Consider the following 16904-nt stretch of genomic DNA (forward strand, 5'->3'; position numbering starts at 1 on the left):
AACAATTTTCACTTTACCCTAATTCGTGTATTATTAATATTTCAATACCAATCATACGAAATATTGGCATAATATATATTTTCAAGACAGTGTCGGTTTAATCTTTCTTACAAAATTTATATTTTTTAAGAAATAATTTAAAAAAATACAATTTTAAAAATAAATTCATATAAAGTCTCATTACTCCACCAATAGTCATCCACTTTTATCATAAGTGTGACAAAAATCTAATTGTTATAAAATTAACGTATCAGATTTCATCAGATGTAAGATCTATCAGATTACATTTTGATTTCCAATGAATGTATTCTAATATTTGGGCATTATATGTATAGTTTGAGGCTATATCTATTGTTTATAATTAAAAAGTGACATATTGAGATTAATCATTATTGTATTTATTCTTCAATTCGATTTATTTTAAAAATGATGAGATAATTTAAAAGAATTAGAAAAAAATAAATTAAAAGATAAATTATTTTGAATAATAATTATGAAAATTGCCTCCTGTTGGGTAATTTTGATAAAAGCATCTGTTATTAAATTTTTTTTGACACCTCAATATTTTTGGTACTCAAATCGTTGGTAAAGTTCACATACAATTATTGAAATTTTTAAATCTCAATTTTTATCCCACGTGAATAATTTTGTCAATTAGAGATAATTTTAAGGATCACGGTTCAAAATATATATTTTTAATTAGTTTTTAAAAACCCCTATTTTCTTATTATTTTCCTATACAACATCTTAATTTATAACAATTTGAGCTTACATTTGGAATTTTACCAAACCCATTTAACAGCCATAAAATTAATCTAAATACAAAACCCAACCCGATTCAACGACTATATAAGCCTTTTGATCTAACAAAACCCTAATTGAGAGAGTGAGGGCCGTGACTTCTTCGGCTATTATCGTCACTCAAAAAATGGTTACTTTCAGGGTAATTGCTCACCGCCTTCTCTCTTCTCAGATCATCCCAGTTTCCTTCTTCTTTTCCCTGTTTTGACTTCAGAATTCTACTATCATTAGTGGTTTCACTTTATTCTTAAGATTTGATGGCGGTTTTGTTATGTCATGCTTGGTTTCGATCCATTCACATTCGGTTTGGAAGCTGTTAGCTGTTATTAGTATTAGAAAATGGAAGTATTTGATTTTTTTTTTGGTTTTGTTTATGTTGCAGTTTCACCAGTACCAAGTTGTTGGAAGGGCTTACCCAACGGAGAGCGATGAGCATCCCAAGATTTACAGGATGAAGCTTTGGGCCACCAATGAGGTCCGGGCCAAATCCAAGTTTTGGTTAGTGATTATTTTCATTTCCATCTGTGTTTTTTATGGTTAATTTAATTTACTTCTGATTGAAATTGTTGATCGGTTCTGATTTTTTTGGTGTTGAATATATTCGTTAGGTACTTCTTGAGGAAGCTGAAGAAGGTTAAGAAGAGCAATGGTCAAGTCCTTGCCATCAACGAGGTATATATGCCTAGTATTATCCATTTGATAATGTATACCTTCTATCAAGTGATTTATTGTGGGATGATGTCTTGAAATTTCAATAGGAGAAGCACCCATTTCATTTTATGCTTTTAATTTTTTATTTAGGGTTATTCGATTAATGTTGGAAACTATTTTGCGCAAATTACCGACATTTAGTTCAAGTCTGTGCAAAATCCATTGGATTAGAAAATCAGTTCTTTTATTTGAAATAGGTTTGAAACTTTTATAATTACAGGGCTCAACAAGTTATAAATTTTACTTTGTTGTGATCCCTGGTTATTTTCTTTGCTTGTTGATTGGAATTCATTTACTTTCTGTACTTTGGGAACTTTTTTGAAAAAGAGAAGTTATAGGTAATGATTGTATGTTGATTAATGTTCAAAACTATTTTGTGCAAATTTCCAATATTTAGTTCATGCCTGATTGCCTGTGCAAAGTACACTGAATTAGAAAAGCAGTTTTTGGAATCAAAATAAGTTTGAAACTTTTTATAATTTGATGTTTGTAACGAGTTATAAATTTTACTTTGTTGGGATCCCCTAGTTCATTTCTTTGCTTGTTCATTGGAATTCATTTACAATCTACTTTGGAATCTTTGTCGAAAAAGAAAAGCTTTATGGTAATGGACCTAATGGCGGCATGTTGATTTGCTGATACACTCGATGGAAAATGATTTCTGGTGCATTCTTTGATTTTCTTTTCCAATCTTCTCGATTAAATCTTTCTGCAGATTTTTGAGAAAAATCCTACCAAGATCAAGAACTATGGTATCTGGCTTCGCTATCAAAGCCGTACTGGTTATCACAACATGTATAAGGAATACCGTGACACTACTTTGAACGGAGCTGTTGAACAGATGTACACCGAAATGGCTTCTCGTCACAGAGTCAGGTTCCCTTGCATCCAGATCATCAAGACCGCAACTATCCCGGCCAAGCTATGCAAGAGGGACAACACCAAGCAGTTCCACAACTCAAAAATCAAGTTCCCATTGGTGGTCAAGAAGGTGAGGCCACCTACCAGGAAGCTGAAGACAACCTACAAGGCATCAAGGCCCAACTTGTTTATGTAATTTCTTTCATTTGATGAATGAGAGAGTTAAGGTAAGTGTAGTTCTACAATTTTTGGCATCGAACATCTATCGGTTTGTTGATTGGATATTGTTTTTTTGTTTTAGAACATTTTAATCTTTTGGGTTTTAATATCTCATTTTTTTATTACATGATTTTCGTTTGTCTTTCACATTAATGAATTGTTTAATGTAAGTTTGCTGGATATTGTTCATGCTAGTCTCAGCTTCTCTATTTTTCATTGAAGCTTTGATAATATAAGTTACGCAGTTGGATTGAATTTGTAATGCTCCGGCTCTTAAACTCGAATGATCTAAATCGTAAATAACACAAATTCGAACATAAAATTAACTTTAAAATCTTTTCAACTCTTTCTCAGAGATTTTCCTTCGAAGAATTTCAGCACAGCAATAACTTTGTTGTGTTTAACGTCCAAAGACCAATTATTATCTTCCAAATTGAAAGCAACTGTTTGTCTACACAGAAGTGGTACTCGCAACCGTTAGCTATGATTATGAACATACATATCTCGGTACTAAGAACATCACTTGTTAATCCATTTATTAGATAGCCACCATATCTAATTAATAAATAAATTATTGAGTAATGAATCTAGAATTAAGATAAGCTTTTGTTAACCACACCGACCAAATCCTCACCATCATGTGCTTTCGCCATCTTCTGCAACCATAATGTGCAGGCAATTAATATCAACCCCACAACTTTAAAAATTCTTTATTTGATCGAGTATAACATCATATCGTCTAAGATGATAAAAAATTATTTCATTAAATATTTAATGTTGATGTATTCTCAAGTTTTGAAACTGAGATTTCAGTTAAATTAGAACAATCGACAGTTTCATGAGAGTGGACACATATCTACTTTGAAATCTAAATTTTTTTCAATTAGTTATTTATTTTATTGATGACACCCTGAAATTTTATTTCTGCACACCCATATTCAAAGTTTTGTGTTATTAACGTGTATATTTGTTCACCCTAAAAGAGAAATTTGTGGATGATACTGATTAAGTGTAAATCCAATCCTTTAATATATAAAATAAACTTTTTCTTACAACCACCATGAATATTGTCCCATGCTTCTACACATCCTTGAGCCCATAATGAATGGGTAGGTGGCACCACCTTGTATTTCATCTCATGTAATCATAGCACATTAGCTTCTTTACACAAAAAGATGTTAAAGTTATGAAGAGCCGACACATCCACATAATTTTCTCTTTCACTTCCTCTCTCTAATGCTCTAATGTCCACTCAAATGCAAAGCTTTTGAGAATCCAAAAAGAAAAAGAGGGTTGTCTTTTAATCAGGTCTTTTGCAACTGCAAGCTCTGATATTACTGATAAAGATGCAGCAAGTTTCTCATTCTCTAAGGCCATTCATCACCATTCTTGTGTTACACTTACTTTCTTCTTCTTTCACCACTTGTTTCTTGTTTATCTCATGGGGGGATCACTGCTTCCAGCACTCACAATAACATTAAAGAAAATGCACATAAGGTACGTGCCAAATTCTTATGTACCATGTGTAACTATACGCCTATACATATGTATATATTATGATTTGAGTATTTTTAACCATGTTTTTATTTGATTAACATTGATATTTGCAGCTTAGTTCTCAAATGATATCTTATATTTCCGTTCATGGACTTCTGCTTTGGGCTTCCATGGGATTCTTGATGCCTGTTGGGATACTTACTATTAGAATGGCTGATAAAGAGGAAGCTGGGAAAAGGATTAAATTTCTATTCTATCTCCATGCCATATTCCAGGTATTATCGTCTTTCCTTTTGTTCGAGTATGTCGTGATGATAACGTTGAAATATCTTGTCCTTGTTAAAGGATTTCGTGGTTTTTTTTAAAGCCTTCGAAATTTTATATTTTTCAAAGCTTTTCGAAGTCTTTAGAACTCTCATGTTATTCGGACAATTACAATCTCTTGATCGGATTGTTAATCTCATTATAAGTTTCTTATATTACGGTCGGATCTATTTATTAATCCCATACCTAATACCAACACTAAAATCACATATATAAATTACCATGCAAAACTAAAGGTTTTTCTTGGAACTCTGTCGATCAACTAACCGCCATCACAACCATAGTTTTCGCACCAACAATTCTGCTTTATAGGAGTGTTTGTTAAATCTTAGAAGATAAACTTAACTACAAAATATGCAGATAATGTTTAGTAGACGCGTCAAGAAACTCCGTTTTTCATAGGATATTATAAACCAACTTTCACTTTAACGATGATGTCCACCGCTTTGAATTTCATCAAACATCCCATTAATTAACTGATCTAAACCAACTTAATCATGAAGACTTCAGTATGAAGAAAAGTGAGAAGAGATGATGCACTCTATTGCTCCATATAATCATTGTCACCATGTTCTGCAGATACTTGCGGTGCTTCTTGCAACAGTGGGAGCTGTCATGCCCAAAAGGAACTTCGAGAATTCATTCAGTAACCATCACCAAAGATTAGGGTTAGCCCTTTATGTTGCCATCTCGATGCAAGTCATCATTGGCTTCTTCAGGCCTCGTAGGTACGTAAAACTTACTTAATTGTCTAATTCTGAATTTCATCCCTGTACTTTGTAAAAATCGAATTTAGTCCCCACTTAAAGAGTGAAACTGGAAGTCTATCTTAAAAGGGCTAGAATTGAAATTTTCATTTCTTTGGGATGTTAAAGTATTATTTTACAATTAATTTTGATGAGATTAAACGTAACATTTTTCATTGGGGTGGGGGGCAAGGTTATTATATGCTAGGAGTGTTCACTAGGGGTAGGGATGGCAACGGGCCGGGTATTGGTCCCCGTCCCCGTTCCCGTTTAAAAAACTAGTAGCCGTCTCCGTTTAAAAAGCCACGGGGATTTAAACGGGGATCCCCATCGGGTAATCGGGGAAACCGCTGGAAAACGGGTATCTCCGTTTAGCATAAACGGTTATTTAAACGGGTATCGGGCCGGGTATATATATATTTAAATTAAATATATAAATATTATATATATATATATATATTTTTTGATCGTGACTATTGGGCTGATTTTGATCGTATTGCTAAGGTTTTTTAGTTTTTAAGCGTTGGGCAGTTGGATTTTTGAAATCCAAAGCAATGTGTAATGGGGAACCAACGCATTTTCCATTGCGCCATTTGTTTGGTTTTAATAATTTATTGGATGAGGTTAGTGGGGCGCAAGGGGACATTGTGGGGGAGACGTGCACAACTTTGGAGGGTAACCGTGATGACTTCCCAAGGTTCCCGAGGCAGTGCAAAGTGGAGGCCTTGAGCATTTCATTCAAAAGTGCAGAGTCAGCTTTGAATATCTTTAATTCCCGTGCAAACAAAATCTGTTCTAGCTGTCAGGCCTCTTATTTTGAAAGTTAGAATGATGGTTGGGCAATATGTCTGTTTTTTTGTGGTTTGTTAAAAAATATATAAATATTATATATATTTTAATTTAAATTAAATTTATTAATATTATATATATATATATATATAAAATAATAATTATTTTTAATATTTATCGGGTCGGGTATAGGGCCGGGTAATCGGACCGGGTAATCGGGGCAGAGATTACCAAACCCGTCCCCGTTTAGCATAAACAATTTTTCTCCGTCCTCGTTTATCATCCCCGAACCCGACCCGTTTAATTCGATTTTCGGTTTTTCCCGTCGGGTTTGGGTTTTTTTGTCACCCCTAACTAGGGGTGGCAATTAGGTGGGGGAAAATTGAAAATTGTAGGGATTTGAATCGATAAGGATGGGGAATAACCGAAATATTCACCCACAGAGATGGAGACGGGGGAAGTTTTATCCTTGAAGCTTAAATGGAATGGGGACGGAGATTGCTATACTCGACCGTACCTGTGTGAATAACCGTGGGGATCCCCGAAAAATATCCGTAGAGATCCTCGATATTTTACAAAATTTTAAAAATATATTTATAATCATTTACCTATATACATTTAATATATATTTTAATAAAAAATATACATATAATAAGATTGTGAGATTACGTGTTGCCACGATTATATCTCAAAGGAACTAAAATTGAAGTTTAGATCTTTTCTCATTTAATATACATTGAACTAAAATTGAAGTTCAGATATTTTCTCATTTAATATACATTGATTTTTTTAGATTGAAAATAGTTAAGATTGTACAAATACATTGGGTGTTAGATGAATATTGACGTTTGAAACTTTCATATTATAGATAGAGACCAATTTGAGATAATATGATATACATTTCAAGTTTTAGGTGTTACGTTGATTTAAAAAATGTTTGTTTATTTTTTAGGACGAGATTAATTGAAACCTGTAGGGATCCGTAAGGGATGAGTATGAGGGAAAAAAAATCCCCGAAACATATAATGGAATTCCCCAAAATTGTATCCGAAAGTGTTGGGGATGGAATGAATAATACAAAACCGTCTCTGCCCCGCTCCGTTACCACCCCAGTGTTCACGGACTATTAGTCGTATTAAAATGATTTACCCGTATGATTATTACAATTTTTTTTACAGAGGAAATAGAAGAACCGCATGGTATTTAACACATTGGATTATTGAAACAATAACATCTGTGCTGGGGATTATTAACATCTACACTGGTTTAAAAGCATACCACGAGAAAACATCAAAAAGCACTGGTATTTGGACCCATACTTTTCACTCTCGAAATCTCTTCCATTGCCTGCTTTTATCTCTTCCAAGACAAATGGGAATATATACAAAAGCAAGGACTTGTACTAGGCAATAATACCAATACTAGTCCCCAGAATCCTACTCCACCTTCAAATCGAGACCAAGAGAATGCAATTACTCGAAGGGATAACCCAAAGGTGGTGTTGCCTCAACCATGTGCCAAGCGTAATGCTCTTGGGAATTTGTTTGACTAACTTTGGATTCTTTTATTTTATTTTTAGTTTATATTTATATATTGATTTGAGTAATGAAAAAGTCACACTCTACTCTTTGATGCCTTTCAATGTTTATAGAAAAAGCACAAACTCCTTGAATTATACTTTTGATGGAGTATTTGTCATGTATCAAAAAGTGGAGTATGATCTATATTGATAACTTCTAATCTTTCTCTTTAGTTCTTTTTGTTGAATGAACATTTGGGTTTTTAGGCGTTTGATTTGAAGGATATTTTGAGAAATAAATTGAGGTAGTGACATATAAGTGTGTGATTATGTTTGAGAAATGTAAGACTTGTCATATACAAATTTGGTTTGTTTGAAGTACGATGAATTGAGTAGAAAAATTTTGAGTTAATCAAGTTGGTAATTATTATTTTATCATTTAAACTTTATTTGAATTTTTTTTAAGTTAAGTTTATGAAATTTGATTCAAGTCTAGGGATGAGTACGAGACTCGAACCTGACGGGTTCTAACCCGAGTTAACCTTAGCGAGCCAGTTTTTTTTTTTTAAAAAATTTACGTTCAGATAAGATATTTTTAGTGATTATATTCGGGTCATATTTGGATTTAGGGTGAAAAATATACGATGTGGTCTGGAAAAAAATATAATTTTACCTTATATACTTTGGGATAATTGCAATAAGACCCTCTATATATTTTTTCAATTAAATTTTTATTTTTATTATAAATAATAATATTTTTTTATATTATATTATTTTGGATCGGGTCGAGTTCGGATTTTATTTCAAAAAGCTTGTCAAGTTCGAGTTGGGTGAAAGGTGTATAATTTTCAGATTTGATCGAGTTAGGTGGAGAGTGTATAATTTTCAGATTGATTAGAATCAGACCCAAACTCGACTCATGCCCGTCCCTAGTCAAATCTAATTTTTTTAGTTATTTTTCAAATTTAATTACTCCATAACTATTTATAATATTATAGTATTGATTAATCTAACCATATATATTCTTTCAACTCTTTTTTACCTATAACTTATTAGTCAAACAATTAAAAATATTTAAAATATATATTATTTTATAATCACTTTAATTAAATAAAAAATATCCATGGATCAACGATTATTTTCAACTCTCTGAAGCATTTTATCACTCTCTCGTCTCTAAGTGTATAGTTGTTCATCGTAAACCTTTCTTTGTTTGAACCTTGCCCCTAATTTCACTTTAAGACTATTTCATTTTAAGGTGTTGTTAAATGAAATGAAACGATCTTATCAATAACCATAAATAACAAAACATAGACCCAATTATTGGATAAAAAATTAGATATTATATACTTTGTTTTAATGAAGATAAACGGACTTAAATCATTGATATTCATCGTAGAATAAACAATTGTCTCTAATTTTTTCGATTAATTCTACTATAAAGTCTAATCAATAATAAGCACTAACTTCCATCGAACATAAACACACGTGGCAATAATCATAATCATCTTATCTTAATTTTAAAAGATTAAAGTGAGTATATTCGATCGGTTGATCAAACTGTTTAGTTTTATTCGTTTATATTCTCTTAAGTTATAAATTATAGATTCACTAAGAAAATTTACTTCTTTCCCCTTAAAATTTCTAATTCTTATTTTTCTTTAGTTAAAATTAAAACTAAATTTAAAATTTATATAAAAAAAGGAAAAAATTATTCCAAATCACACGTGAAAACTGATAGCTGTCACGTGCTAGAGTTACTCGCAGTTAAGGGCATAGTTGTGAATTCGTCAGCATCGTAATCTCGTCTACTCACTCTTCACTCAGATCCCTCTGAACACAAAAAACTCAAAAGTAGAAACCCATTTTTTCAGACAGTAGTCAACATGGCTTCCAGCGATCATCATGATCATCACCACCACCATGACCATACCCATGATGAGTTAGTATATCTATATGCCCATACAAGTTTTGATAGTTCTTTTAATGGAGTTTTAACCTTTTGACCGTCTGGGTTTTGATTATATATGTTTGATTATGCAACAGCAAATCGACAACATCATGGGTGGGAGCTGATGGGAAGGTTTACCATACCCATGATGGACTGGCGCCGCACTCACATGAACCCATTTACTCGCCTGGATACTTCACCAGAAGAGCTCCGCCGATTGTCAACAGGGATTTCAACGAGAGAGCTTTCACTGTTGGTATCGGTGGCCCTGTTGGTACTGGGTATTTCCTATTTTCCTTTGAATTGATTTCACTTACTCTGCATTTGTTAATAATGCCATCTGTTATTTATTAGAATTTCCAACAAGCATGATGCTTTAGAGTACCTGAATTAGTGGAGACTTCTACTTGGGTTCACTTGTTCATTATTTTGTTTAATACTATCTGTTATTTATTTTGCTATTAAGCTGCTTTATAAGAATTTTTAACAAAGATTATGCTTTATTGTACCTGAATTGGTGGAGACTTCGACTTAGTATTTGCTGGTCCTGAGTGTAGAAATCACTGACCAAATCACACAGATCTATGGTAGTTTACTCTCTAAAATAGGCAATGTTTCTTTTCTAAATGCGTTCCAACAGTTTGGCGGATGCCTTTACCAAAGCTGTCATTCTGGTAAACTGGATGCCTTAGTCAAAGTTGTTTTGTTTTTGACTCTGCTCTCATTGTTGTATTCCGTTTTGTATGGTTTTGTAATATGGACTTCTCCTCATCATTGTTTACTGCTGATTCTCTATTTCTTACCATAATCTTACATCAGTTGAGAAAATCGTAGTTTACTATCCAAACCCCCCGACTTTTTCCCCTTCCTTTACAAAGTTTTTTCGTCTTTATTTTATCAAGCTAGTTTTTCGAGCCCCTGAAATATCTTTGTTTGTGTCCAACCTCTCTCTTTTGTTCTTTTCCTAGTCACGTCTATAGTTGTTTTTCTCTAGTTTATTTGTACGACTATTATACAATTCTTGGTGATATCCTAAAACATCCTAAGAAATGGAATCTGATGAAATATTTTAATGTGCCATGCAGGAAAACGGCTTTAATGTTGGCACTGTGCACATTCTTGCGAGACAACTGCTGTAAGTATCCTGCATCTTGTACTGTTTGATGATAAGTGTTTACCTTATGTTAAATTAAACTTGTTTTTAGCTCTTTGATATCAATTTATAAGTTATCGGAGGTAAATTTTTTCTGAATGTTATCTAGACTGAGCATATTTGATTCAATTGTGTCAGTGTCTTTAAATAAGTTATGATCTGAGCAGCTAACCCAAACTTGAATCGATGCATTGAGAAGCAATTTGTAAACTTCAGGTGACAAATGACATATTCACAAAAGAGGACGGTGAGTTCTTGGTGAAACACGGTGCGCTTCCCGAGGAAAGAATACGCGCTGTAGAAACAGGAGGTTGCCCGCATGCTGCTATCCGTGAAGACATCAGCATCAATCTCGGTCCTCTTGAGGAGCTTTCTAACTTGTACAAAACAGATTTACTTCTTTGTGAGTCCGGAGGAGGTAGGTACAATTTTTCTATAAAGTGATTTGGCATGAAAACTGAGGACGCCTCACATTTTGAAAGTGCCGAACTAGGTGTTTTGTGCTAATTGGAAAATGAAAAATAACTTACTGATTTAGTTATGCGAACTTCTATGGATGCAGATAATTTAGCTGCCAACTTCAGCAGAGAACTGGCTGACTATATTATCTATATAATAGATGTATCTGGTGGTGATAAGATCCCTAGGAAGGGTGGCCCTGGCATAACCCAAGCTGATCTTTTGGTATTTGATTTTATTTATTTTGTTGTTCCATTGCATTGAATGCACTTATTGGGATTTCTGACATGAATTTGTAACATTTTCTTAATAGGTGATAAACAAGACTGACCTTGCACCTGCAGTTGGAGCAGATTTGGGAGTCATGGAACGTGATGCGCTTCGCATGCGTGATGGAGGACCCTTTGTATTTGCTCAGGTTGGTTGAGTAGTTGAGTGTATCCTTCACCATATTCTTGAATAAAACCATTGATATTATTCTCATTATTTGCATCAATTACTCGATGGTTATGAGATTAATGTCATAAGAACCATTGATTTACATACTAATCAACAAAATCGTTATGATATAATGCCGTCAAACTTGTATCATCCTTAGAATTACATAAACAAAACTTTTTTAATTGTTGATAATTTGTGTGTAAATTATACATTTGCAGGTGAAGCACGGGCATGGCGTGGAGGAAATAGTAAACCATGTATTACAAGCTTGGGAAGCAGTGACCGGAAAGAAACGCAAATGAACTTTCGTTTGAAGAACCTGTCGAGTTCTTCATATATTGTAGTTCTAGTTATGTTATGTTTCCACTATCAGTAAGCTTTGCCTTTCATCAATGAAAAGAGGGAAATACTAATATGATAACTTTGAAGGAGGATTAGTTTTAGTTTCTTATTAAGAGATATGGTCATTGAAGTTGCACCATCCTTAAAATTACGCTTTTGCGACGGTTGAGAAGTGTATGCAATGAAAAAAAGTGCAAAACAGAAAAAGAAAAATAAATCGACTCTGCTGGGGATCGAACCCAGAATCTCTGGTTCCGTAGACCAGCGCCTTATCCATTGGGCCACAGAGTCCTCTTGGCAATGGAAAAGGTTTAAAGTTATTAAAGACTTGATAAAGGTAAAATTACAGTACAACCTTTATTTTATTTAGAAAAAATAACCTCAGTAACCAAAAATCTCAGATAATATACGATTTTGATCAACTTTTTTTGGATTTGCGAAAATGACCAACAAAATCGCAATGCGATCTCTAATTCGCATTGCGATCTCCACTATCGCAAATTCGTGTTGCGATTTTTCATTTCGCATTGCGATTTTCCATTTCGCGTTGCGATAGTCTACAGTTGTTGTTGCGATAGTCTACAGTTGTCAAAATTCTTGTGATAGTTAAAAAAAAATATTTTGTTTCTCTAAAAAGATAGTATCCGCGCGGACGTGTTGAAGACACGTATTACCACGACCACGACCCGAGACAGACGACCGCAGCGGCGGCACGCGAGAGTCCCCCTTGTTCTCTATCACTCAACAAGGAAGTGAGAAAGCCAAGCCTTAAAATACTATTCCTAATAGTGTTTCCAATACTATGTGAGATTTGAGCATTACCAACACTTGTTCCCAATACTATGTGGGATTGAGCCTTAAATAGTGATATTATTTTTGAATGTTTTGCTTAAAATTGCAATAATCGCGATTTATTGTAGATTGACTTTTAATTATGACATATTTAATCGTATAATACTAATGCAATTGGTTGCTAATTTAGTTGTTTTAAGGTGCATGATTGTTAATTGTTTCCTGAATAATCACATCGTATTGGAAACAAATGTTGGTAATGTTCAATCCCACATAGTATTGGAAACACTATTGGGAATGATATTTAAGGCTTGACTTTCCCACTTCCTTGTTGAGTGATAGAGAACAAGGGGGACTCTCGCGCGTCGCCGCCGCCGCCGTCCGTCTCGGGTCGGGTCGTGGTCGTGGTCGTGGTAATACGTGTCTTCGACACGTTATCTTTTTAGAGAAAATTCTTAAGAAACAAAATCTTTTTTTTAACTATCACAACGAATTTTCGCAACGAATTTGGAAAATCGCAACGACAACTGTAGACTATCGCAACAACAACTGTAGACTATCGCAACGCGATTTTCAACTATCGCAACGCGAAATGGAAAATCGCGTTGCGATTTTCAACTATCCCAACGCAAAATGAAAAATCGCGTTGCGATTTTCAACTATCGCAACGCGATTTTCAACTATCGCAACGCGAAATGCAACGCGAATTTGCGATAGTGGAGATCGCAATGCGAATTAGAGATCGCATTGCGATTTTGTTGGTCATTTTTGCAAATCCAAAAAAAATTGGTCAAAATCGTATATTATCTAGGATTTTTGGTCACTGAAGTTATTTTCTCTTTTATTTATCTAGTATCACATCCTTATTTGTCTAATAACTCTTCTTATGCAAGAATTAACTTCCTCAGTAGTTAAAAGAATCGTGATCGTTCTTAAAGTCACATGTTCGAACACTAACGACTGCAACAACAACATGGTGTTTGTGTATAATAAATCGAAGAGTATTTAGAATTTGTAATCACTTAGCTTAGTAAAAAACCATAATAAAAATAATAATAAATATTCTTATTTTCTTGCGAAAATAGTAAAAGCTTTTATCTTGTGTTTTACATGTCTTGGTCTTATTGATGTAAAATCCTTTTCTATTTCAAGATTGGTTGCATTATCGTTTGTTCAGTTTGATATTCAGATATTTTTAAGTATATTTATATGTATTGTATCCAATAAGATGTAAAAAAAGACAATTTATTAAGCTTTATCTCAAATAGACTATTTTATCGAGAAGTTAATATTTATATCATTTGAATTGTTATTAATAATGCTAATCGTTTAAATAATGCTTATTCTTAGCAAGAACTTAGGTTTAAGTATATTGAGTCAAATTGTCAGCTTATAGTAATATTCCTTTGGAGTTGCAATTGCTATACCATTTTATTTTAGAAATTTCAATTTTTTTATTAAGCTAAGATGATTATAAAATAGTATATGTTCTAAATACTCTCAACCATTTGATAATAAATGCCCAATCACACATGCTGGCAGTCGCTGATGCTCGAATTCAGGACCTCTAGGAATAACATTCATTCGTTTAACCATTGAGATAATATGATTCGTACAAAAATTTCAGTTGTTATATCTTTGTATTTTAAAAGTTTCAAAATATTCTGCTAAATAAACTTGAATGTTATATTTGTTCGATCGCATATTATAGCGATTGATTTGGATTATTGTTAATAGAATGAAATTAACAATACGTAACAATCATGGTTTGTCCAGGCTGGTATGAGCTTCCAAGAGTGGGGAAACAAATTAGCTTGACAACACGTGAACATGCCTTCAAATGATTTGGTTTGTTTCAAAACCAACAAAACAAAGCTGGCAAATACTTGGCCATTACCATAAACTCTTTCCCCTATAAAAACGCTTGTAATCTCTGCAGTCCACTCAAAACACACATCTTCTCTCACAGTTTGCTAAGAAAAATGGAGGGTAGCAAAATGGCCATTGCCTGCCTTGTGGTTGCTGCCGCTTTGGCCACCGGAGCCACTGCTTTGAGGGATGAACAAGGGGCGGTGGCTCCATCTCCCATGGATAGTGCGGGAGTGGCTCTGGCTGTTCCTGCTGAGTTAGCTGCCTTAGCTTCCATGGCTGCATGCTTCTTTTGAACTTTATTTCTTTGTATTTTTTTTATAAAAAATTATTCTTTTGAGTGTGGTTCCGTTGGTTGATTGGTTGAGTTTATCGTTTATTCCAAGCAATTGGCATCGTGGACGATGAAGATAGAAAAATTTATTATTCTTTCGAAGTATAATGTTAATAAATTATTGATTTATATTGTTTTTCGACTTTACTTTATCAGAAATTTTTTATCAGGGTAAATTATACAGCTAGTCCTTATGGTTTTAGTCCGTTCAATTTTAGTAACCGATTTACAAAAAAACCAGTTCTAATTTTTTTTTATTAATATGAGGTAAATATAAGGTAATATCTATTTAAATATAATTCTTAATTATTTGTTATTAAAAGCTATTGATCCGTTCGATTTTGATTTCTCAACCGTTAACTCAAAAATTTGAATTGGCAATTAAAAAATAAAACAAAGAAATAGGCTCGTTTGCCAGTGGGCAGAGGCACTTTGCTAAGTCTATTAATTAATAGAGGTTTAATTATTGTAGACACCCGTTTTTGACCGGACTTAAATAATATATTATATTATTATTATTATTATTATAATTACTTATTATTATTATTATATTATTAATACTATTAATATTATTTTTGCAGGCTCCACTACCCCACTATTATCTCAACTACACACCTACCCACCTACTCCACTACCACATGCATCAGGGAGCAAATGGCATGGATTTGGAGTGTATGAAATTAGCTTTAAATAATGTTTGGGGGGCCACGTGAATAGGAGAGCCTCTGGTTTTTAAGCTTTCATTTCATTTCCAGCAACCATTTTCAAAGGAGAAGAAAACTTGAATAAATGGGGCAAGCATCACGGCTTTACAGGGCATGTTCTTTCTCTCATCAATGGAGGATAATACCCCAAGAACTCAAATGGAGAAATCAACCAGCATTTTGAGAAGATCGATCTTCACTTTTCTTCAAAATTACCACTTCTTCACTCTAACACCTGCTCTTCTTGCTTTCCTTTACTCTGTTTCACTTCTTCTTTCGCAAATATATGTTTCATCTTCTTCTTTGCTTCAACCGATCCATGCCCGCCTCGATGATCTTTTTCAAGCTTCTGGGTTCCCTTATTCATCAGATTTTTTCACGCTTCTCAGTTTAAAACTTTCCCAAACCATCTGTTTCTCCGTTTTCGCATTTCCTTTCACGTTCTCTTTCTTCCTCGTTGCCAAGACCAGCATTATCGAACTTTGTTTCCGCCATGGGAGAACCTCGAAGAAACCTTGGTTGTTTTCATCGGTTCTTTCACTCTATAATCCCCTCCTCGAAACCCAAATTTGTAATTCCATGTTGATCATTTCGACGAATGCGACGTCTCTCTCCGTTTTATTATTCGAGTTCAATCGATCAAAGGGGGATGGAAAGAAATTCGGTGTCTCTTTTCCCGTGTAGCATAAGATTCTCCGATTCAACCTTTACCCCACAAAATTCACTTTCAAAGTTTAATCCGCAAACCTTTCACATTAAACCCCCGCGCTTTCTATCCCCTGCTTTTCACAGCTTTAAAGCAATCTGCAAAGCAAAAGGAGTGGGTGAGTGATGGTTAAGGCCATAAAGACGAGGTCCAAACAAACCGAATGTTCTCTTAGTCACTGGGTCGTCTCCCAAACCTTGGTTTTGGGCGAAATTACTGTTGATTCGTAAGCTTTTGCTTTCGTATCCTGAAGTTGAATTCTTGTGGTGGATGGATAGTGACGCCATGTTTACTGATATGGCATTTGAGGTTCCCTGGGAAAGGTACAAAGACTCCAACTTTGTTATGCACGGTTGGAATGAGGAGGTTTATGATCAAAAGAATTGAATTGGACTAAATACTGGGAGCTTTTGAATGTTGCCATGCCACAGAGTTAGAAGCAGGAATTTAACCCACTATTGGCGTTTATGTTTCATTTATTATTATTATTATTATTTATCATTTTATTATTTCTACTCACTTTCATTTAATTTTATTTTTTTTTCATTTATTTTGTTATTCAATCGATCAAAGGTAATTATTCAAATCGAACGTTTTAAAATTTCAATTTAAATTTAATTTTTCGCAATTAAAGACAACCGACAAATTAATTGGTACTGAAAGGGCGGTTCAAGGGTGCTAATCCT

The 16904-nt window shown here is 33.8% G+C and overlaps 3 protein-coding genes, 1 non-coding gene and 1 pseudogene across 4 annotated transcripts; 4 read left to right on the forward strand and 1 right to left on the reverse strand.

Annotated features, from left to right (window-relative positions):
* The first annotated feature begins 864 nt into the window (after window positions 1–864).
* On the forward strand, window positions 865–2600 carry LOC120169478 (60S ribosomal protein L18a-like). The gene is made up of 4 exons (XM_039177610.1): window positions 865–943; window positions 1184–1299; window positions 1410–1473; window positions 2228–2600. Exons 1-4 carry the CDS (start codon window positions 929–931, stop codon window positions 2567–2569), a joined length of 537 nt encoding a protein of 178 aa, XP_039033541.1. The 5' UTR covers window positions 865–928; the 3' UTR covers window positions 2570–2600.
* A 1097-nt stretch (window positions 2601–3697) lies between these two features.
* Window positions 3698–7689, forward strand: LOC120169911 (annotated as a pseudogene).
* Window positions 7690–9267: 1578 nt separating this feature from the next.
* On the forward strand, window positions 9268–11949 carry LOC120169477 (urease accessory protein G-like). The gene is made up of 7 exons (XM_039177609.1): window positions 9268–9409; window positions 9514–9699; window positions 10504–10553; window positions 10771–10989; window positions 11134–11255; window positions 11344–11448; window positions 11690–11949. Exons 1-7 carry the CDS (start codon window positions 9354–9356, stop codon window positions 11771–11773), a joined length of 822 nt encoding a protein of 273 aa, XP_039033540.1. The 5' UTR covers window positions 9268–9353; the 3' UTR covers window positions 11774–11949.
* Window positions 11950–12031: 82 nt separating this feature from the next.
* Window positions 12032–12104, reverse strand: TRNAR-ACG. The gene has a single exon. It is a non-coding gene; the product is annotated as a tRNA-Arg (tRNA).
* Window positions 12105–15644: 3540 nt separating this feature from the next.
* On the forward strand, window positions 15645–16605 carry LOC120169912. Its single transcript, XM_039177971.1, has 2 exons — window positions 15645–16083; window positions 16472–16605. The coding sequence occupies exons 1-2, from the start codon at window positions 15645–15647 to the stop codon at window positions 16603–16605; spliced, it is 573 nt and encodes a 190-aa protein (XP_039033902.1).
* The last annotated feature ends 299 nt before the right edge of the window (window positions 16606–16904 follow it).

Source organism: Hibiscus syriacus, unplaced genomic scaffold, assembly GCF_006381635.1.
Source record: "Hibiscus syriacus cultivar Baekdansim isolate YM2019G1 unplaced genomic scaffold, ASM638163v2 tig00111769_pilon, whole genome shotgun sequence".
Taxonomy (NCBI): domain Eukaryota; kingdom Viridiplantae; phylum Streptophyta; class Magnoliopsida; order Malvales; family Malvaceae; genus Hibiscus; species Hibiscus syriacus.